This window comes from Trachinotus anak, unplaced genomic scaffold (assembly GCF_046630095.1).
Source record: "Trachinotus anak isolate AG129_WGS33_773 ecotype Australia unplaced genomic scaffold, CSIRO_AGI_Tana_v1 ptg000008l, whole genome shotgun sequence".
Taxonomy (NCBI): domain Eukaryota; kingdom Metazoa; phylum Chordata; class Actinopteri; order Carangiformes; family Carangidae; genus Trachinotus; species Trachinotus anak.
Window position 1 is genome coordinate 14867276 of NW_027273859.1, and position 24701 is coordinate 14891976.

The following is a 24701-nucleotide window of genomic DNA, read 5'->3' on the forward strand; positions in this document are numbered from 1 at the left end:
AAGAGCTTAAAAAAGGATGAGAACAAAATAAACTATAACACAAACATCCTGTTCTGCTGATCTTGGACGAAACATCTCATTTAGTTAAGATACTTATGTTCTTATTAGCAGAGGTTTGTCTTCAGAAAACCCAATAAAGGGGTTTATGTAAGCGCCTCTAACTAAATCCCCCAGATAACACTGGAAAATAGCAGACTGTGCTTTGTAATATGACATGCCCTCCAAAATAAGTTACACTTTCCCCTGAGTTGATTTTATGTGGCCACACTGGAAGGCATCAGTGTCTGTAACATCATCCGTGCCCCACAGTCTCCCTCCGCAGAGGTGAGCGCATCAAATTGTACATGCAGGGCCCCGTACACAATGTCACACTGCCTCTCAGACCGCAGCCTCTTTCTGTATTCGAAGTGGCAGCTGTCAAAAAGCCTTTCTCTTTACTGATGTCATCGTGTTATTTCCCCAACAACACAAGGAGTAAACATTCATTGGAAATGGCAGGGCGAATGTGCTGATGTTTCCACAAAGAGAGACAACTGCTGGGTCGGCAACTCTCCAGCCTCTGGAAATTCGATTAAACCTCACAGAGAGGACGAGACAACTCCAGTTGCCATGGCAACCGAGACACAGTTTGGTGGGTGGATGAAATAAACATAAAGATATCTTAGCAAGGAGTATAAAATATCTTACTGGACCTTAATGCTTAATATCTGTAATTATGTCATGAACAATGACGTTTGGATTAACCACTTGTGATCATCAAGTAAACGCAACAGGAATTTCACGTGAATAAATTGACATTTGGACTAAATGTCCAAATCAATCACACAACAAAATGGATAAAAAGGGACCAATGAAATCGTTAAAAGTGTAACATCACTGCATACAACACTGTCTTATATTAATATCAACTATAATATAAATGAAGTGAATTATTTCAGAAAGTTTAGGATGATTTGTTTTTTCTTCTTCAGCATAATCTTAAAAGGAAGCGACTTGGATCCACAAACTTGCACTGTAACAATAAGATTTTTCTGTTTCCACAGGCAAACAAGTTCCTGGAACGAAAAGTTGAGAACATTTTTAGTTCTTCAAACTTCTCAGCGCTCTTCGAGTAAATAAAACAAGGATAATTATTAGAATAGTCTCCCACACAGATTCAAAGATAAGGCTGTAAACAAAGTCTTCATGCTCTTTGTAGAAAATAATAAGAAAGACTAAAGAATAACTATAAGATGTCTATTTACAAAAAAAAAAAAAAAAGATTTGATTGATGATTTTAATTGCCATAAGTGTATTTATAACGCAACAATGTTTTTTTTATGTAGCAGTATTACACTACCATTCGTTTGGAAAGCCTGAACACAGGTTTGAAGATGTTGTTTATTTGCTTTATGTTGCTGCAGTCAGCAGATTTTTTAAGTTTTTTGAAGCCGGTGCAAAGCAAACCAGCTCTTTCCTCTTAATGTCATATTTAACATTCAGACATGAGAGCAGCATACATACAGTACGTAAACATTACATTTCATAATAAAATGTACCACCGAGGTCTGAGTAACAAGCTGATGTTTAGCTGATGGCACAACTCATGATCTCACCAGACTGAGGGCTGATTAATTTGTTTCATTTCTCATTTCTCAAAACAGATACTGGCATTGTGTCTGATATGCCGGAAATGGTTTTGTCTTCACATTGAAAACTTTATACTCAGCCACATTGGTTTATACGGTCAAACCACTTCAACATCCATTTAGTTTCCTCTATTTCTTTACAATTCACTGTAGATAACTACCCAGTTCTTTGACCATGTTATTACACAACTACTAAACCTTCTCTTTCTCTGAGTAAAGATTTAAAATGAACAATCTAAGTATTGTCACAGCCACAGAAGACGTTGATGGAAAATGTAGATTTCCATTTAATTTTATTAATTAGAGCTGAAGTTTTTTTCTTTCTTTAGCTTTGTAACATCTGTGAAATTCCATTGTAAAGGACGTTGCCTGGTGAGCGATGATTGAAATTAAAACAGTTCTTAGTAACGATTCATTTGTTTTTCAACTGGATGCATTTTGGTCACATGCCCACAGATTCTTATATTTTGCCTTATGGAATGACAAATAATTGTGCCTTGCTATATTTTTGTATGACAGCTTTAAAAATGTACATGTTTGCCAGTTTGTCAGTTTGAAAATGAAACATGTCCTATTGATGACTTGATAAAGGTCTTTCTGTTTGTTTGCACAGAACATTATGATTACCTTCTGCATTGTTAAATACACTGTAAATAAAACAGTCTCTATCTTCATTTGCTCACCTTTCCCTCTCCAGTGGGCCTGGGAGGCAAACCCAATGTGACCGCCATATTTTCTGTTAAATTCTGCCATGAGGGCTTTGTAGGGGTTTCGTATCATGAGGATGCTGGAGTCAAAGGCTTCTATCTCCTTCTTGCCGCTCTCATGTGTTTTAATGCAGACCGTCCTCCCACTGCGCCAGTGGTCACGCTCCCCTTTAAAGCCTGTGAAACAAAGATGTCCCACAGTGAGTATATGTAATCCACATGATTTAATATGTTTGTGAATCATGTCAGATAAATGCTGAGGCCTGCCTTTATTGTAAAGGGAGCCATCAAAGTAGTAGCTGCCAGTGTAGAAGCCAGTGGCAAGCTCTATGAGGTGGCGAGCCCAAGTGTTGCCTGCGCCAGGGAAACTGGCGAGGGCCACCAGCTGCTTAGCACGAGTAGGGAGGAAGTGTCGGTCCATGCAGCGGTTATCTGAGAAAAAAACATAGAAACCAAAAGGCTATGTTAAGGATTTATTGCATGTATAGAATTACAGACAATCCTGCAGTGATAGAAGTGGGTCTGAGCTGTGTCTTACTTTTCAGATACTGAAAAGTAAGACACTTCCTGCATATTAAGTTTTGTAATAACAGGGGTTAAAAAAATTGTCATGAAAGTTGAAAGTTAGCGGCAAAGACATTTAACATCATTAGAAAAAGAGAAAAGGTCAAATACAGGGATGTAGGCATGTGGCTGTATGGTGTTATTTTTTTGTTGTGCGTGGGTGAGCTTATTCCTGTTCCTCAAAAATTGCATAATACTGCCCCCATAGTGACGTTAACGTGTTGGTTAAGATGTTTGATAAGTTAAAAAAAAGATAGGTGCAGATTCCTGAGAATACAGTATCTGGAAGTTCACTTCCCACTGCAACTTGTTGTGTTTTTGTTTTGTTTACTGGACCCTGTAGTTTTGCTGATACAAACCCCGGCTGTCTGGTTCATAAAGAAATACTGCTCACAAAAACAAATAAACCAGAAACTGACCATTTACAACATAAAAATCTAATAATTTATCATCATATATCCATTTTCCTTTTCTTCCTTTTTTACTGACCATACAACATAAATATTTTTGGTTAGGATCCCTGTAGAAAAGTATTTTTCAGCTTCATGATAAAAACTCAATTCTTAAAGATGACAATAAGAGTACATATAAGATGACACCTCTCAACAGTAAACTTCAAATCAGGGTTTACTTAGGTGAATGAGCTAAAAATTAATTTCAATTTCTCAAATGACCATTTTACAATATAGATCCATACTGCAATAATAGAATTACATAGAGTGTATGATAACAGGTGTTTTTATTTATATTTAACTTTACTACTTTACTGAAAATATGTTATGGGAGATAATTAAAAACACATAAAAAACTAAAAATATATTTAAAAAATTCAAGGTCAAATGTAAATAAAAATGTAGCCTATAAAATTGATAAAATATTAAATGCAGGATTTACAGCACTGTGATTTGTTTTTTTATAAATGCTGCTGACAAACCGTTTATTGTACACTGAGACCAGCTCTGTATGTTCTGTGTTACTGCTGAATCAACTAATATTGGTGTTACTGGCTTATACCAATCACGCACACTTATGAAAACTTATGACGTATGAAAAAAAGAAACAGGAAACATGGGGCAGAATCATGTACTTGATAATATATGACTGTGCTGTTAATGTGCATGTATGTTATTTCCTGAACACAGGAAGTGGCTTACTCTTAAACTCCCTCGCATGCCTCTCGTTCAGTTCTCGTTCACTGAGGTGGCAACATCTGAGCTGCCAAACCTTACCTTGAACCTGTGTCTGGTACACCACAAAGTACTCGTCATTCCCGCAGCTCTCAAACTCTTCTCCGTGGCAGCGGTTGAGACACATGTCCTCGTCCTCCAGCTCATGAAGGGAGAAAAGATGTGTTGGGAAGCCACAGTAACATCGGTCTCCAGCCAGCACAGCCAGTGATTTCTCCTGAAATATAGCTGCCATTATACACTGCAGACACACCCATATGTGCAAATGTACAATGTGTGAGTGCACACAAACACAAATCCCCTCACCTTCTCTGTGCACATGTCCACACACTTGTCCACAGACATGTTTTGGATGACTGTGCTGAAAGGAAGAGCCAATGTGACATTGTCCGGTCGGTGGAAACACCCTTTGAAAATGGCGCTGCCATCTGGAACAGACAGAACAAACCAAATTGTTATTCATCAACAGGAAAAAAGAAACACTATGTACTCCACTCTTATAGTTACTGAGCAGAGCTTCCATCAGCTTGGCCTCTATCCACTGACCCCTGATGAAGAGATCCCACTGGGACTCTTCCCCAGCCTACTGAGGCCGTGATCCGCCAGAGGACTGAACCAATGGCAGCACTCACATCTCTGCGGGGTGATGATGACCTTTAACCTTGGTTCCGCTCTCTGGTCTGATGGATAGACTGTAAATCACAACAGCAGAGAGGACCTGCTCCTCGCTTTCAGTGGAAGTTGTTTTGTTTCCTACTCTGATTAAGTTATTTTAACTCATTTTGATTTGCTTTTAATGCAGCTCCATTAAAGCATGATTACAGAACTACTGGGCAATAATTGGTGTTTATCCTAAAGGCTTCTTAAAATAATGAATCAAACAAAACTGACTGAAAAGAAAGAGTGGTTTTCATTTATGGTGAAGTATTTCTCCCGTCTTTAAGGGGTTGAGAACTTCTATTTTATATCCCTGCTGAAGAAAAAATCTAAACATCCATTTCACATTTATTTCAGGCTGTCAACATGTCAGCCATGCTGATATACATATGAAGTTATCTCGCTGTCAACACACTGTTTTTAATAACAAAGGAGAGAAACCAGGCACTTAAAGCTTTTTACTGTGACAGATACCATGATAAAGACAGCTTGCTTGTTCAAGCATAGCTGAATAAAATATGCAAATGCATCTGCGCATCTGTGGTATTCCTTCCCGTCTAAGTTAACACTGCCAATACCAGCACCTCAGCAAGACTGTTGTCTGAAAGTATTAACTATCAGTGCTGTGAGGCTTTAAATAAAGGTTACACTTGTAAATTAGCTCGATATATGTGTGTATCTAATGTTTTATTTATTTTTGACCTTTTTTCTAACTAAAAGTTGCATTTTTAATGTCATGTCCATATTTCCTTTATTCCCCTGCAGTATATCTTCAGTGCATCCTGTTTCTTTTAACCTCCTTTGCCCTTGTGTGTGTGGGAAGCTTTTCAAATCAAAACTGAAATGCTTTTTTTGTGCTCTATTTACTTGCACACATGCAGCATCCAAGCATATATCATAAACAACGTCTTGAGCAGCAAATGATAGATCTTTTATGCAAAACACACAACCAAGTAAAATCCATCATAGCAGTCAACTTATAGCACTCAATCACGTGAGCGTACTGGTATAAAACCACAAAACAACCACTTCAACACATTTCCTGCATTTCCTCTGTGATGTTCTGAACAAGGCTCACATGACAGAGATCAGGGTCAGAGGTAAGGACGCAAACATGAGCGGACTCAGCAGTCTGATAGACGGAACGCAAGCAAAAAAGCAGAAATGAAAATAATAAACAAACAACACTGGACTCAACAAAGAAAAACGGACCATTTATATTCAAGAGTTTCTTAAATATTCCCCAGAGATCTTTAGACTTATTCTCCATCCTTTTGTGTTAACTGCTTATTTCTAAGAATTAGTTGACAGATCAGAAAAGGGAAGAAGAAAATTAGTTATGTGAAAGTTGTGTGTGAATGGGACTTTCTTAAATTTGGAACCAACAAAAGTACCACAGGATACTGCAATATCTTTCAACAGTTTCAAACAAACTACCTCAACACACAGATATTTTCATTTTCACTTCTACTAATCAGCCCTTCCTTCCTTCACTTCACTTCAGTTTTGCTGTTGGCAGGCAGCGAGTGTTTAGGATGCAGGCCACGGCCGGCTGGGCTACGTAGGTAGCACAGCTCTCTGGGGAAAGAGGTAAACACAACAGAGCAGCCTGCTCCCAACTGTGGCATTATCCCAAAATAAAATAAATGTTTTCCCTCAAAACAGCCAGGATTGATACATTTCAAAGGTGCATCTTTGTGCCTCAGTGTGAATACTAGTACTGAGATCTTTCTCAGTAGAGGGAGATAAATTTAATTTTCTGATTTTTTTTTTTTTTTTTTTTCTGTTAACACATTTTTATTGAAATTTGAACAAATGTATTCAAATATCAAATGTGCCAGTTGCATCTCTTGTGTTTACTTGATAGTCCTGAGACTGTCACTGTGTGTGCAGCAGCACATGGTTCTAATGAGGCCGGGGGAATTTATTTTTCAGACTCACAGCGGCGTGCTGACTCCTGGCTCAGCTCCAGCCTATAGATGGACAGTCTGTTGGCTCCTCCGCACAAGTTGCTCCTCTCTCCTTTACACTCCATGTTGCATTCGCTCTCTGAGGCGTTGGGCGCCTGGATTTTGTGACCGCAGTAACACTCGGCTCCAAACTCCAGGCCCGCGTACATGTAACCTCTGGAGGAGTGAGACAGAAAAAAACGGATTAGCATAGTAAAGGAAGACCAGGAGGTTCAACTGATTTTTCTGAGCCTTCATTATGTGTCTTAATCCTTCACGGGCCAATACAGTTTATCATTCTGGGCAACTGGATAAACTGGAATCAATAAAAATAAACAAATGCTGCACAGAGGATGTTGAGACAAAGATGAAAACACATACAAACATTACTCTGAAATAACATCTCTCTCTCTTTGGTGATGGAAGATGAGAGAAGTCAGACATGCTGCAAGGCTCTAAGGCAAAACCAATTATAAATGAGTGTAGTGTACTTGAAAAACTGAAAACTGAATCCATCACACAAGGCCTCTTCTCTCCTTTCTATTGCTTCTAGGAGGATTTGACTCCCAAGACGCCTTTCGGATGCAATTAGACATCTAATACACCCCTCACACACAAATCCCCAAGGCTGTCAATCAGATCCAAACCTCTGTGTGCTGCTATGTGCTGTTGCCCCTCATTTTGTTTGTCTGTTTTTATTCACCCGCTGCTCTGAGAGAGAGGAGGCAGGCAGGCTGCAAGAGGCGAGAAGCAAGGCGAGGAAGGAGATGAAAACAAGCATCTCTCTCTGCTCCTACTCCTCGCTCTGCGAATCAGTGATGGGTGTAATTCAATGCATTCGATAGAGCCGTCCCTGGTATTCCTCAGGGAGAAAAAGAGAGGTGAGAGGAAGATGGTGAGGTCGTACAGAGAGGGAGACAGGATGTGTGGAAACAGGAGACTAATGGAGGGGAGGCGCAGGAGAGATGATGCTTTGAAAACTGGAGCATACATAACTGTTTTTCCTGTTTTAACCCCATACAAGATAACAAAAATGTTATGAAGGTGTGCTATAAGACCAAATGCTCGAATAAAGGGTTCTTATTTCAAATGTACGCAGGCACCCGTTTATTAAACTCTTCTGTGACTGTTGGGCATGTCATCCAAAAACCATGGATTCAAATATGTTAATATAACAAACTGTGCTCTTCTGGCAAAGCTTTCCACAAGACTTTTGGAACCAGGCTGCAGGTATTTGGTCCCATTCAGCCGCAGGAGCATTAGTGATATTGGGTGATAAGACTTGGCTCGCAGCTGGTGTTCAAAAAGCAAACCAAAAACATCCCGAAGGTGTTAGATGCCAGACTGGATCCAGACCAGGCACCAGGCTTACCATGAGTCAGCTGGTTTATGCTAATTTAACTGAACATTTGTTTGTGAATATACAACACAAAAGCCCAGTCTCAGTTGACATGATGTGGGCCTTAAAGTGGGTCTTGTTTGGTACATAATCTCAAGGCACTGTCTTGAAGAGACAGTTGGATAGTGTCACAGTCCAGGTTTAAAACCCTCATGACTGTATTTAATCAAGTTACGACAAGGCCTCGAAGCCTGCATCCAGGTAGCATGTTAGCACAGAAAACCATTCACAGTACACAGAGATTGGGACCAGAGGCTTGTCTCCCCCTGGAGCCCTGTAACAGGTTAATCTAGCCATGGTTGGATGGGGTTCATACAGGGGCTCCACAGGCATGTAAGGTTTCTCCCCAACAAGCTCAAAAAACTATTTCTTTTTGGACCATGGGAGCATTGCCATGTTGAAAACAAATGGCTTTCCCCAAACTGTTGACATAAAACTGGAAACACTCTATAGTCTAAAATATAATTTTACCCTGTAGCATTAAGATGTCCCTACATTGGAATTGGGTGTAGCCTGGACTATGAAAAACAGCCCCAGACCAAAAGTAGACTGAAGTATGTGGACAGAGGTGCCCGCATACTTTTGCCCATATAGTGTTTTTTAGTTGGACAGTAATCTTAATAGTCAGTAAGGTGTTTTCAACTATTATAATATGAATGATTGACTGTTCTGGAGATTTCAATCTATCACATTATCTTCATTAGCAGTTGCATTCTTACATGGTAATGTACATGGATGCTGCATTTTTTGTCATTTTTGTCAAATGCTGTTTCCAAGTTAAAGCATGAAATTATTCGCTCAACTGCAAGTTCAATAATTTTGCACGTCAAGACATCAGCTGAGGTTCTGTGAAAAGACTGTATTGGTCAATAACTAGCAATAAGCTCAGCAGTGTCATTCTGGCTTCTATAAAACACCATAAATGAAGAAGTACCTCGTAATCACCATCAGGTTTTTTAATTTCCAATTCAGCTCTTCAGTCTGACTTTAAATCTCAGCTTGTGCATCAATAGATGAAAAAAGAGTGATATCCAATAGAGGAGTGTTTTTGTTGTTTACTGCTATCATACCTTTCTGCACAGTTGTCCTGGCAACGGAATACCGTCATTTTTTTGTAGTCAAAAAAGGAAACTCCTCTCAGTGCTCTTTTCTGTATGTCATCAACGTAGCAGCCAATGTACTTTGCTGGAATAGAGAAAAAGAAATGTTAGCCGATATACAGGAGGAAACTTTGAAAGATAAAACACACACACACACACACACACACACACACACACACACACAGACACACACATATACATATATATATAAGGTTTGTATATTTGTTTGATATAACAATGCACTTTAGCCAATATACAACCGTCAAAATTATTTCTGAACATGCTGTCTGATCATTAAAGTGTTTGAAGTGAATACTCTCTGCAACAGTATCCTCTTCAAAAGGCTACACAGAGTAATAACAGAGCACATGAGGAGTCCAAACTGGGGCAGAATCTTTATTTATTTATAAAGACACACATCCCCTTCTAGTGGCCTGTAACTGGAGTAGCAGTCATTTCTGCATTTTTCAGAAGTGAGTGGGGGTTGGGCCTCAGTGAACCTCTGCAGAGGGATACAGCAACCACTTCAACAGCTTCTTGCCTCTCATTAAAATACTGTTCGTCTGTAAAACCAAGCCGACCGGGCTCTACTGTACCTTTAACAAACAAACCTCCTGCCATCTGCTGTGCCATTACCCCTCTGAGCCTCTGTTAATAGCTAAATGGGGAAAGCATAGAGTCCTAGTCCCTGCATTACTTTAATTGTTATGGTCTAAAGGCCTGCATTTCAGCTGCACGACTCAGCTATAATCTTCCTCCTAACTATTGTTGAGCTGGAAAATAATCTGCTTTATGATGAAGGGAAAGTCCTGATTTAAATGAAGCTGCAGGACCATTTTGAATAGCATATTTCTGCTCAGCATGACATGAGAGTAAAGGATGGAACAGTGTTTCCATTTGATTATTATCTGGTCTGGTTTTATAATTCGAACCACCATAACCTCATTGTACCTGGTGGATCATAAAAACCAATGTCAACAGTGTTTCAGCTATATTCTTTCCCCAGTCTACTCCTGTTCTCCTTTCTGTACAGTATGCTTCAATAATGTGCTGCAAATCTGTTGATGTGCTGCAGTCTGCATCTTATGCTGCAATATACCCTCCAAATTGAAATTCAGAGCAAGAGAGAATGAGTGCATTTGTAGCGAGGGGGGGGGGGGGGGGGGGGAGTCTCTTAACCGATTCTGAATATGGTTCAGACTGCAGAGTAATGAGTGGTGCTGGATGTATGAGAGCGAACGAATGCTTTGAAGCTGTTAATTACTCTATCATCACGTTTAGCTGCAGTCCTGTGAGGTTAGCATTTCAGAAAAGGGAAGGATGATAGGAGGAGGAGGAGGAGGAGGACTGAGCCAGACTGAGAGACCTTCATTTGATCAGATAACCCAAAGCCTGAATGTACATTGTAAACATGTTTGTTTTCTTGGCCTTGAATTGGAAAAACAGCTCAGCACTGTAGTAGTTAGAAAAACATTGTTTTTTAACACTCTAATGTGCTGCAGGATGCTGCACTACACTGTGACTCAGAGTTTCTATAACAGAGCCACTACTTTATCTTCCCTGTAGGTTTGATTGTCTTCAGTCTCACAGAGTTTGGAGTCACAGACAGAGCAGCAGTCACTCACACTTAGTGCATGTTTCATATTTACAGGCAGTCTAGTTTCTCCACCTGCTTGTACTGCGCTCTGGAGGGAAACCAGCAGCGACCGACGTAATCACAGTGGAGCTCTAGTAAAATCATGGAGCCATTTACAGCTATTCAGGGTCTATTTTAAGATGTTATGGATGAATAAACGAAAACTCCCAAACCATTTGAGTACTATATGGACCTGATGTTTTTCACTGCTGCTGGAATAATAATGAAAAACACTGAAGCACTGTACTTCACAATTTTAAGGTGTTTGTCCTTTATTTGAGCATTTCCATTTTATGCTGCATTTCACAGGAAAACACTACACTTTTTGCTCATTTATTCAGATTGAAATTTAACATGAAAAATATAGGATCAACTTACACGATACATACAAAGTGATTAAATTTAGATCCCCCACAACCACCTTTATAACTATTATGCTGATTATGTGTTAATGCATCAGTAATAATTAAAAAATGTAATGTATTTAACACTCAGTAGGGAGCCATTCTGCATCACTGCCAAACATTATTTTCTTCATGGAGAGATGAGCAGGAGAGTGAAACAGCTGTGGCAAGACAACTTTGGTTGAACGTGTGGGGTCCGCTTGAATACATGTTGGAAATAGCCACTGTTGACATTGTTTTTTTAATAATTTATGGTTTATCCAACAGGGCATAAAGTATTTGACAAGGACAGAAAAGCAGAGAGGGGGAAGCGGGAAGTGAGCCAGGAGTAAATTATATCTTCTAATTTGATCATGTTTCATTTGTGAAGGATATTCATACCACTCAAGGTCAGAGACATCAGCCAGTCGTCATCCTCCCACTGTTGTTTTCAAAACGTATTGTGATTTGATATGTCACAGTGAGGAGTTTATATGTAAACCTTGTGTGTACTTAAACAAATTACTAAAGCTGGAAATCCTGCAGTCATGAAGTCATTTAGATGTAGTGATTGTGCTGCAGCTCCAGTGCGGCTGAACAAACGTTAGCCAAGCGACACAAAGCGCAGCTACAGCTGGAGCACAAAGGGTGAGATCCTTGAAGGATTCACTCTGAGAAAAGACAGAGGACTTAATCACAATCATCATCTCACTCTTCTCTCAAGAGAGTTCCTGCGTGACCAATTACAACAATTAAAATGGTGCCGTTTGTAATCAGAGATTACTTTGGATCGCTTTCATATTAGCACGGCGTGTCGGAGGGACAAAAGCTGCTTGTTTGTTTGCCAGTGGATATAAATCATAAGTCAGACTGCACTAAAATTTTAATGTCTTATAATTTAGTGAATATTCTAATTTTGCAAAACAATGTGGTGTTATTAGCCAATAATAATTGCTACAATAATAATTTACACAGCAACTCAGTTTTACAAAGCAGTTATTAATGTTGCAACACTGCAATTATTTTTGCAATTGTTGGCACTCGTGATTATTCTCTCAGCTGAAACTCATTTTTTCTGCCTGTAAATTCTATTTATACCTTCGCTGATCTGTACAAATGCGCACTGCGTTGATTTATTGTCCTTTTTGTGTGTGGGAAGAAGCCCAAGGCAAATTTTAACCACTGTGGGCATAAGCCAAATCTTATCTTTCACAGTTTACTAATTGATTTTAAATTTTAAGACATGTGAGAAGACCACAGGGCTCAGACGTTGAATTTAAGAAGCTGCCCAATTGCACCACTGCAATAACATAGTACAGCATGTAGTCTCGGTTTGACCCACCTCTTCCATCATCCATGTCTTTGGCATTGCGTCCTTTAAGCGCACGGTTCCAGTTGCTGGTGTAGTCTCCCCCCCTGCCCTCCGTCTCCCGGCCCTCCTGCCTGGTCTTTTTCATCCATGGGGGTCCATACCTCCGGCCAGACCTGCGTGTCTCCTTAAACACTCTACTCATGATGCCAAGCCCCCGAGTGCCTGATGATGAAGTCCTGCTGCCCATCTCTGCAGCTGCAACAGAGTCCCTCCCCCGGCCTCCAGGGCCACTGTCCCCGACAAAGCCAGAGTGCAGGAAGACAAGGCTCCCAGCGGTCAGGTAGAGGAGGATGAGGGAAAAGAATCGGACAGGTTTCCTGCGGAAATAGCGCTGTATCTTCAGCAGAGCCTTGGCCATGCTGGCTCCCCCTGCCACTGAGACACACTCTCCCGGTGATGAAAACTCATAAAGTAGAAGAATCAACACCAGCTCTCCCCACTCCTACCAAACAGCCCAACTGGGCACCTAAACTAAAATGAAGAAAAAGTCAATTAAAGTGTCTCAATCCTGTATGAAGGTCATCCAAACAATAGCATGACTTTTCTCTCATGTACGCCTCATCAGTCTCATGACAGATGCGTTACACCTGTGCACTGTGCAGCTCTGCCGATCGTCTGCACGTGAGAGTCCTTCTGCGTTCCCCCTGACAGTCCAGCCCTGAGAGCCGGCATGAAAGGTGAGTGACCCAGAGTGAAAGATGATCACTCAACAGTGCTTTCACTCCAGTTATCAGCCCACAGAGATGCCACACCAGCACCGCTGTGGCACTTTCTCCCACGCTGTGCAGAAGGAAGAGGGTTTTATTTACCAGCTGAGCTGAGATCCTTTCACCTTTGTGCGGCCAGTTATTCACTGAGAGGATCTGGGAGAGAGGGGGCGTGACTCACCAGCTGCAGTAAAGACACAGAAAAAAGGAAGAAAGAAATGCACCTGAGTAAGGCACACATGGAAAAGGAGAAATAAGGTTGAGCAGGTTACAAAAGGATGAAGTCACAGCATCTCTTGCAAAGAAATACATCTTCAACATCCTACCAATCTTTAAACTAATCCAAGTGTCATGAGACACACAGAAACTCTACATTTAAGCAATATAACTGGTCTTTATTATAGTTATAGTTGAGTTTCCTGTGAACACAAGTGAAGCTGTCCTCAGTTTTTGTCTACTGTCAAATTCACACAAATTGGAATACAGAGAGATAAGCAAAAACAAATTAATAATAACAATAATAATAGGATTAAGAGCAATTAAGCATCTGGAAAACTTCTATCTGTTGTTGTGCACCAAACAGTCTGAGCTGATTAACTTCAACATTATCTGTAATAAATTAAGTTATGCTGAGAGGGGACAAAACAGAAACAAAGTTCTACCCTGTGGCATTTTCACTGATGTCACTGGGAACTAATGTGTGTGGGAATTGAAGGAAATTAAAAACATTATTCAAGATGATCTAAGTTGATAATAATTTGTGTGTATGTGTGATAGAAAAAGCACAAATTCTATTAAATCTAGAGCATATGCTGTAAAGGAATGTCTTTTATTTATCATAATTCTGTTTAGGATTTTACACAACCGCATTTTTTTGGGATGTCTGAATCCAGACTTTCAAAATTGTCAGCAGCGTCTCTCAAAGGAGTCTCTGTTCTGGGACAAGACCAGGAGGCTACAATTGGAAGGTAACGCAACACTCCTCAGGGTCAGGGAACTTTCCAGAACATTCATGGGGACACTCGCCCTTGTGGCTTTCGGTCTGCCTCGAGACAAATCTGCAGAATACTTGTCACATGAAACCTCAATGGCTCTGCTTTCCACCCCTCTGCTTTTCCCTGTGGTAGTATGGGAAGAGTCTGGGACACTCGCGGAGACATGGATCACATTCTGTTGATGTGCTTCAACCCAAAGCATCCAGGCATAAAGACAATCCTCATCCTGTCTGACCTCTCAAAACTTTGCCTCTGTATCAAGTTCAGTCACTTCTAAACACCTGCAAGGACGGTTTTCATTACTAATGTCTTTCTCTGCATTTAAATTATTCAGTGTTTTGCTCATTTTACAATCCAATGTCTTTTCCCAGGTCAAATTAAGTTCCGAAATAACAGAGACTAGATGTTATCTGGTATAAATGAAGGGTGTTGCTGCTGATAAATCAAAACTAACATAAAACAAGGAAATCAGATTAGTGAGGTTCAAACTCAGGGCATAAAAGGCATGAAAGAACTTCATTTATCCAGGCATTGCAGTTGCAAAAATAGGAGGAAAATACTGTCTTAGAAATAAATCTGTTGCAATCTGAAATTTCTGGAATAGTGCTAAACCTAATGAAATGCCACTCAGAGCCAACAGCCAGTTAGCTTAGCTTAGCACGAAGACTAGAAATGGGGATAAAGCTAGTCTGGATCTGTCTAAAGTTAAAAAATACTTTGGTTATATGTTGTTTAATCCTTACACAAAATATAAATGTAAAAATGACAACTTGTGCTTTCACATCTTGTTACAGTTTATACCCGATCATTTCTTATCAGTCTTTATGCTAAGATAAGTTAATCAGCTGCTGCTTTAAGCCTCATATGTAGTGGACGGACACAAGAGTGGTATCGATCTTCTCATTTCTCATAACTCTCAGCAAGAAAGCAAATAAGCAGATTTCGCAAACTGTTCCTTTAAACATTTGGATGTTAAATGTCAATGATTTACAGTCCTCTTTTCATACTCATGAACCACCTCCAAGCCACAGGGATTCATACAAATGCCATTCCACATATAATAATTCCTTATATTTGTTTCCGCAGCTTAACAGCTGTATAAATAATATTGAAAAGTGACTCCTACACTCAATCTGTAACCATGACGATTTTTCAGCCCTGTGTCTTTATTTTGCTCCCTGCCAGTGGAGAAATGATTCATATTTCAAGACAAATGAAATACAGTAACTCTCAAACAGGCTAGTCTTTGTCTCAAAATGAATAATTTGTTTGCCTTAGAGATACTGAATCATATCTGGGTTAGGTTCCCTACAGGGTTACAAGGTCTAAATAGAAAAATAAAACTGCATATTTCAACATGCTGCTAGCTCCAAATGCACTGGAGGGAAACAGTATCCAGCAAATGTGCAGTGGTCCTCACTGTGATTTAGATCCTTGAAGGTCATAAGGAAAAAAACGCACAAGAGAGCGTTGTTTCAGGGCAATGTGTGCACAGGTTATATAGCTATAGCTAAAAAGCAGTGAGCAGTGCTCCTGTTCCGAAAACACAGTAAATGGGTTTATGAGGGTGAACAGATGGAGACATAAGGATGCAGTACATGTGACACCTTCCCATTCTGCTTCTCGCAAAGGGCCACAGGGCCACACACAGTTTAATTACTGGTGTTAATAATTCATATCCACTGCAGTTAGGAAAATGAAACTGAACTCTGCTCGTGGCTAATTTTCAGGCTCAAATGACAGTAATAAGAACGTGGATGGACTACTGCATTGATCCTTGGTTTTGCATTAGATAAAAAGGAAACAAGTTTACACTCCACCATCATGTAGTGGCTCTGTGACACTGTACTTATTAGTACGTTAGTGCTTTAAGGTAAACGCTAACATTAGCAACAATGACAATGCTAACATGCTGATGTTTAGCAGGTACGGTGGTAACTGCATTCAGGTGAGTTTAGCATGTTAGCATGTTATATTAGCATTTAAGTAGCATACATTTACAGGTACTTGGTCATAAAACAAAGTACTGTATGAATTAAAATTTCAGTTTGTCCTGATGAATATCCGTACCAAATTTCATGGCAATCCATCCAATAGTTGTCGAGGTATTTCACTAAAAACCACAGATGTCAACCTTACGGTGGTACAAGGGGAAAGGCTAGAGGTGTTATCAGTCATTTGGATGCATTATAAATGTTTGTACAACATTTAAATTTAAATTTGGGACATTTCAGTCTGGATATAAGTGAAACTGCCATTGGCATCCTTATAGCCACAAAGCTATTGTGGCTAAAAACTCCAGAGTCAGGTCCTCATATGTCTGCAGAGGTGTTAACTACGGGTTCACATACTGTGAGTGTGTTCTCCTAGGAGGCAATGTGTGGATTTCATTGAAAGCAGTGGGTGAAAATCAACCATGACTCTTGTAAATAGACAGAGGAAGAGGAGGAAATGCAACAGACAAGAGACCATGGCAATTACTCAAGTGGAGTGGACATGAACACACTGACTGACCAATAATTCACATTCATATTAAATGAGCCAGCAAATATTTAATCAGAGAGGATATAGGTGTGGAAACGTCAAAGTTAATCTTTAGTGAGCAGGCCGACAGCCAGCTCTGCTTGTGCTGCAGGCAAATGGCTCCACAAGTCAACCCATAAATATTCTTCATATCTGTCGTGGGACTCATTGACCAGGAATGGGGTTGAACATGACAGAGCTGTGGTCAACTCTGTGACACCTCTCCTAGTGTGCAGTGTCAATGGGTGAGACAACAGTATGATTATGTATCATTTGTTTTGGTTTGAGGGAAAAAAACTGCCAGGAGCTGGGCGAACTGAAGATGTGATATGAGGGGAAAAAGGAAACTTTATGGAAGATGATAAAAAGACAATACACACATGTTTAATGTTTTAACAAGATTTAAAATTGTGAGTATTTAGGAGGTGCATATTTTGTCATGATAGAAAGCAGATAAAATATTCAATTTCATTACTTGGTTCTGCAGATGTGATCAATTTCCATTCCCCTGGTTTTCGATTGCCAAAAGCATTCTTTTCACTTCGTGGGTGAGGTATTTTAACTGCTAGACCTCCAGCTCCCCATTGCAAATCACAGCAGCTGAATTAAATTAGTTGTGCTATCCTCCCATAGTTTAAAACAGGTTTCGTCTGGTTTTCACAGTGGGAGAAGTTAGAAAAATATAGCAAAGCAAATGTATCATGAAATGTCAGTGAGGTTATGTTTGGTCCACAGCAAAAGCAGCACTGACACTCATTAACAGTGGGTTTCTAGAGGGAAGAAACACACATTACTGTGAAAAAAATAGTCAGTAACAGTGGCAGGAAGAAGAGGTTATCTGGTACTACAGTGCCATTTGTGGAAAAGGGAAACCACTCGAGTCTTTTATCTTTGTCCACAAACTCCCTGTTTGTTTTAAGTACACACACAGTCAACTGGCCCATCCTGTAAAAGTGTTGTACTGTAACATGCAGTTGTTCTGCAGAAGAAGGGTTAACAGCGTTAGCCGCAGCAGCCCTGACCCTCCCCTCACCCTGGGGCCTGTCTTTCCGCTCTCCTGGTGTGTTTGGCCTGCCAGTGCGCATTAGCCATGTTTGTCAAATCAAATCAAAGATCACATTCCTGCCCCCGTGATATCTCAGGCCATGCTTGTGTTCAAGTTTTCACAGACTGCCACACGCCATCCTACTTACAACTTGCCTCATTAAAATGTTTTTGAAGACATTTGCAGTCTAGAAAAAAACTGCAGTGCATATGTAAAACTGAGAAAGCTCAAATAAACCAGTTAGACGCCAAACCTTTGCTGCTTTACAGAGCATTCAAACAGCTCACTCAGTGCAGATGCAGTTTAGATGCCAACTCTAAGGAGTGCGTGACCCCTGAAAACTGGAGTGTGAACATGATGCAGTCCAACAGTCACCCTGCCAAAGCAGTTTTCTTATCTTAATGTTTGGCAAAAGTTAACCAGGGTATGCGCTACAGTTCTGGCTTTCCATTTTCATGTCAGCAATTTTAATTAAATCTGTTTGATCTCAGTGTGCGCCCGCATTAGTGATTGGCTTATTGCCCAATACACTTAATTGCTGGTGTCCACTCAAAGGGAAATTCATCAGCAAAGATGTTTGTGAGAATCTCTGAACAGTGACAGATTATATAAAGCTAGGAAAGCAGTTTTAAAACATTGTGACGAGCTTTTTGCTGCAAATTTCTCCTTATTATACTTTCTCCCAACCCAATGAGGTGACTATGAACCATTTATTACAGACAACATCCATCTCTGTCTCAGGGTTGACATTTAAAAGTGCCACTTCACATACCGCGTGATTACGTTTCTAAAAACAGATTTCCATATTACATATTATCATTTAGTGTATGCTATTTATCAGTAGGTTATCTGTTACTAGAACCTCAGTCTGTAGTCAGTCAGGGAGTCTGGACATTGACCTCTCATTACTGACCTGCTGAGAGGTTGATGAAACAATGAAAACTTTTCATTTTAGATTTATTTTAGATTACCTGTGTAATTCTATTTTATGAGATCCGTCGAGCTTGGCTACCGAAGTTTGTATAATTTGAATATACATGATACTAAACAGTAGCTTGTATTGTACTGCACAGCTCTATTTTAACTGCCTAACTACAAATCCTGCCTACTGCCGGCTGTAAATACAAAGCACATAAACATATTTTTTCACAACCAAATGGTTGCAGAAGTTTCTGTGTAAATTGTAAACTATGGGTTTTTAAACTCCCAATCCAAGAAAAGCTTTCAGCACAGCACCACTACACACTCAACAGACTATTGGTTCAACATATTTTTAGTTCCTTCAGCAGCTGAGGAGACAATCATGACTTGAATAACACTGGAAGAATGCTGCATACCAGCACCTTATTCATATCTGCACTGATCTACAGTATAATTGTCTATAGTAAAGGACTACCTAGCTGGTCTTTTAGAGTCAATCCTTTTATCTATTATCTTTAGAAAAGGTCACCACACACTGACAGCTTGCAACACATTGTTTTCCATGAGAGCTCACAGAACAGCAAAGTCAGGATTCACTACTGGCGTAATTCTTAGCATCAACACCTACAGTATCCGCTCTTCAAGAAAACAGCTGTTTTATCACATCCACTCCGACTGCCATTCCTGGAGAAAACTAGATCTCAACCCATACATCATGGCCAACATTACTGGTTGATTATTAGCTTCTCACAGATATATCAGTGTCAGTATTTACGTCAGCTAATGAGTATTGAGAAACTGCAGTACAGACATTTACAAACTGTGATGGCATTACATTACATTGTGGTACCATTATACTAAACTTGACATACAGCAGGAATAGAGCATGCACCATACAAAACATATATGATGTTGCAGTTTATTACAGAATAGAAACATAGTTTCTAGAGACCACGAATCATGAAATGATTGCAGTGTTTAGCAGTGTTGGTTACACCCTCCCAAAGCCTGGGGGTAATTACAAATACCAATGCATTGGACATTGGAGAGGTTGAACAGACCAATCACAGGAATAGTTTTAAGCACAACCTATGAAGCTTAAACATTAAGCCCAGGATGGCAGAGAAAAAGCTCATTGTAATCCTGATAATACTCCATGGTCCATTAAGCTCAATGGTGACCTTTTACTCTGAAAGAGAAGAGGTAAATTAAAGGCTCTAAAAATAATGTAATCCTCATCTTTGACTGGTGCACAGCAGTGTTAAGCCTCAGCATTGTAATGGAGTGACTGATGATCATGAACGTTTCTACCAGTATATAGTGATAAGCAAAAAGATGATTGGAGTGAAGGAATAATAGCTTCATTGTGATTGTGGAAACAAAGTAGCAGAGTTCAATTAGGTATGAGCAAAAAGACACAGACTGGACAAATCATTTGTATAAAATCTGGATTAGCACCAATTCTACTACTTGTACAATACAGTATGGAGTTTCTTTGTAAATCTGAAGAACTGGGGAAGAGAATGAACTGGAAAAGAAAGACATTTGACTATTTTAGTGGAGAGAAATGCTGAAAAAACTCTTTGATGCCAACAGGAAAGACAGTCCTGACACTAATGATGCATCACAAAGCTGCAAATGAAGAGAAATATCCCTGATTCCTGTTGTGAGTTTTAGAGCAACCATCAGTAGCTGCCACTCCCAGATCCCAGTTGGCCACATAGATGGACATTTGAGAAACAATCACTTGAATCAGTCCTCTCTAATGGCTTCATAAAAGAAGCAATTATTCTGCAGCAGGGAGGCACTGTCAATGGGAGATCAAATGATGTCTTCCACTATCCAACCTTAACAAAGCTCTTCATTCAGGGCCTTACAGAATATCTGCAGTTCAGTTTTTTTCAAAGAGGAAAGGAGCTTTCTCCCTTTCTCTTCTCCCACCTCCAGTAAGCACAGAGGATCTCTGCACTTTAATTAAAAGCGAATTCTCCCAGCTCAGTTCTACTGTGAATCTCAGTCCTCTCTGCTTGAATAGACATAAGAGGGGACTGCAAAGGGTTTCAGCAAATGTTTAGTTGGTGAGGAGGAGGAAGGATGAGGGGAAGTAGGAAATGCCTCCGCATGGAACTTGAGGCAATTTACAACCGCACATCATTAAGTTAAACTGCACAACGCAGATGAACACATCTTAACAACATGCAGCTGAGAAATACTGTTATTTATTAACTGAGGACAAGGCACTTTCTTTTTCCATGTTGGACAGTGGGAAACTCAGTGGCACCAAAGAGTGGGTGTTTGGCTCAGTTATATTTGGAACCACTTACAATTAAAGATATTTAATGTTAATGTTACTCAGTATTTACTATTTGTAAGCTTGAACCACTCCTCTGTAAAATAGGAGGCTAGTAAAAGATGATTTTATTCTGTGATATTCATGTGAGATCTGATAATGTGATAAATGAGGTGTACTTTAGCAGTGACCTTTGATATTTTCCAGTTAAAGAAATAGTTCAACATTTTGGTAAATACACTTACCTGCTTAAAAAAATCTCTCAAGCTATATGATTAAGACTTCCATACGTAAACAGAAATGTGCAAATAACAATTTGTGGTTTTACGTTGGGTAATGTGCTTTGTGACCTTACTATTTCCTCTTTCCATCCACCCAGCACTTCTGTGTAGTGTCTCTGGCTTTAGAACAGATTGCCAGACAGAGTGAGAGCACACATTTTTGTATAGAGTAAAGGTCGTAACAAAGCTGGCAACCTCATTGTGATATAACTCTAGAAAGCTGTGCAAAGTCTGAACGCCTTGCTGTTGCTAATAAAGAAATAGATCCAGCACAGACCTCCCCATAAAACTACGAATTGCTGTTTATACAGTCCTGTAATACATTAGTAAATGAGATATAAAGTGGTGATTAACCTTTAGATGCGCTGGTAGGTGTAACTTTGAAATGTGGATGGAGCCAGGCTCCTGCCTCCTGTCTTTATGCTAAGCTAAGCTAACCACAATGTGATTCCATCTCCACACAAAAAGCTGCTCTAATCAGTTTTTATAGTAACAATTGAATAGATATCTATGTGTAATGTTAAAAGGCTAACCTATAGTGAAAACCCACACCCCATGGAGTTCCCAGCTCCACGGAGCATTTAAGCATCTTTCAGCTCATTATTTTAATTTTACAATATTTAAATGAACTGTTTGGTTTAGTTTCATCTCCAGCAGCAGCTGTTTGAAAATTAGCAATATTTAGCAATATGTTCTCAGGAGTTGGCGGGTACCAAAAGAGAGCAAAAAGAGAGTGAATATTGGATTTTAATTTGTCAGGTGGCCAGAAAGACAAGCTGAATGTGCACATGTGCCACCTTTCACTAACATGTTCACCATATCAACTTTATAAGAAGATAATGTATGTCAGTGTTTTGTTTGCCAAATAACAAATAAATTAAAGCTGCTTCTCTGAACGATGTAAATAAGCATACTTACTAAAACTGCTAAACTGTTTTTTAAAATCCTGGATGCCACAAATATTTTTATCTCTAGTTTTCTCCAGCAGCAAAATCCCAAATACAGACACAACAATTAAAAATAACTGCCTAAAAGAAGCAGCTATATTTTACACTTAACACAGTAGTATCCTCTCATCATCGTGTATGCTCTGTGTTGTTGCTGTTTGGGGAACTTATTCTCAGATAAGAAGTTGAAACAGCTGCTTCTTGTGGCCTGTTAGGCAGGGGAAGAACAGAAAAATAGCCAAGTGTTCACCAGTGCAGTGAGAGGGGAGACAGACCCACTACTGTAAGGGCACGCATTCAAGCTCCTGTGCCAACGAGCGCCTGCTCTGCTCAAGTGTCCTTGAGCAAGAAGCTGAATCCTTCTGCAGTGGGACTAGAATAAGAAAACTTTTTTTTTTTTATTTACAATAATGAATTATATTAAATTATAGTAATATGGATGTGGTTGCATAGCTATAGTTATAATAGTTAATAATGAATCTGGAATTACTTTGCCAAAAAAACAGCCCTATAATTAATGTGTGCTTCAGAAGCACTGAAGACATGGTTGTGTTTGAAGTGATCAGCACTTCTCACTTCCCTCTTGCTAAAGTCATTTCCTTTCTCCTTTTAAAAACCACAGTGTGGTCTCACAGAAAAATAACACCTAGCTGGATCCATTTTCAGTTTGTGGTTTTCAGCTCACTGCCAACCAGAGTTACATTTAAGATTTTGACCGATGTACTGTATATCCTTGAGAACCCGGTAAGTCTGCGACAAAGTTCGGATTAGAGAGGCTACTAAAGATGTTGTCTGGAGTAAAGGGGGGATCCTGCTCACAGCACCACATGCTGGGATCATTTCAGACAATAAAAGATCCTGAAACCACAGGCTGCTGTCTCAGCATGACGCACACTTAACAGTAGGTAGTCAGTTAAAAAGTTATGTCTTTTGTGTATTCCAGACAAACAGAAAGGTAATCAAATTTATCCAATTGATATTGTCACTGCATGTGATTTTGTCTGAAAAAAATCAAACAGAATAAAAAGCACAGAGTTGTTTGTTTCGGTTGTTTACCATATAACTGCAACTCCATTTTCAATTCCAGCCAAGATAGTCAAAGTACAGAAGTATTATATTGTTATATGGATCATATTATTATTGTCAATGCTGCAGCTGGTTCATATGAGCTAATATGTAGCTTGTGTAGTTTAATTGATGAAATAAATTATGCTGTATCTGATTATTATGTTTTATGTGTAAAATCTGAGTCTGCAAAGTAACTAGTAGCTAATAGCTATCAAGAATAAAAAGCTGAATAACTCCCTCTGAAATGTAGTGGCTTAGAAGTATAAAGTAAATACCTCAAAACTGTACTTAAGCACAGCATTTGAGTAAGTGTACTAATTTTGAGTTAAATATTGATTTGAATACTGAATAATCCACCTTCAGACAGTTTTATAATTGCTTACTGCAAAGTGAGGAGCATCATTGGTTATAAAACCAAAGCATTTAATAACAAACCTTTTCAGCCTATTTCCTCACCAGACTGCAATCATAGTTGACAGTTATATGAGGAGAAATCACCCGCAAAAACAGCAAGAGTTTTCAATTTTCCCAGAGACTGCAGCCGCAATAGACCAGCATATTGCAGCCAAAACATGTGTTTTGAGCCGTGACACAAATCTAATTTTTTTCCACTGGAAAAATATTCTCCTGCTATTAGTATGCAGTCTATATTGCTGTCACCGCCTACACATATAACCCACAGCAGAATCTTAAGCATTTTGCACCCGTGCTTGAGGAGCTGTTCAAAAAGTTCCTGGCAAATTAACACAAACTGAAGTGAAGGAAGACAACAGGTACAACAGAAAAGAGCTTCATCACAAAAGAGCACTGAACAACATCACAGACTTTCTGGCTTTATTTTCCGTTAATAAAAAGGAAAGGAAATTCGCACAAGAACAGGCGGCTCTTTTGTCTCTCTGAGTGTTGTTGTACACAAGCTATTTCGCTGTTTTTCATGAGCTGTTCGGTGTGCACAATCACGCAGGGCGCAGAGCTGGGTGCAGTGGTGTGGATGCATTCATTTGAGGAACATGAAGTGTGTATGTAGCAGGGTGCTCTGTAAGCATGCCTTGCAAAATGTGTAGTGAACCATGGGCCGCATCAGCATCACGCAAATCTGCCTGTAAAGGTCGAGCAGCACCAGAGGCCTGCTGTCAACATATCCCTTCCAATTAAATGTGAACATCATTACAGGCTTTGTTGCTCATACATCCTATTTTTACTCAAATGTTGTTGTTGTTGTTGTTGTTGTTTTGTCCTCACTGTTGGTCCCATCAATGCTATATGAAATGACAATACCATGACTAACAAGAAATGAAGATGTTTAAACCTGTTCCTCCACTTGTAAGCAGAATGGGAAACA

At 39.6% G+C, this 24701-nt stretch overlaps 1 protein-coding gene across 1 annotated transcript in view; it reads right to left on the reverse strand.

The window, feature by feature from the left end:
* Positions 1 to 24701, reverse strand: part of wscd2 (WSC domain containing 2) — a 34186-nt gene that overhangs the window by 1925 nt on the left and 7560 nt on the right. The window contains exons 2-8 of the mRNA XM_071482918.1: positions 12553 to 13473; positions 9162 to 9276; positions 6685 to 6869; positions 4393 to 4514; positions 4129 to 4303; positions 2603 to 2767; positions 2312 to 2512 (exon numbers count right to left, since the gene is read on the reverse strand). Coding sequence (XP_071339019.1) covers positions 2312 to 2512; positions 2603 to 2767; positions 4129 to 4303; positions 4393 to 4514; positions 6685 to 6869; positions 9162 to 9276; positions 12553 to 12940 — 1351 coding nt within the window. The 5' untranslated portion in view covers positions 12941 to 13473. The remainder of the gene's footprint in view (positions 1 to 2311; positions 2513 to 2602; positions 2768 to 4128; positions 4304 to 4392; positions 4515 to 6684; positions 6870 to 9161; positions 9277 to 12552; positions 13474 to 24701) is intronic.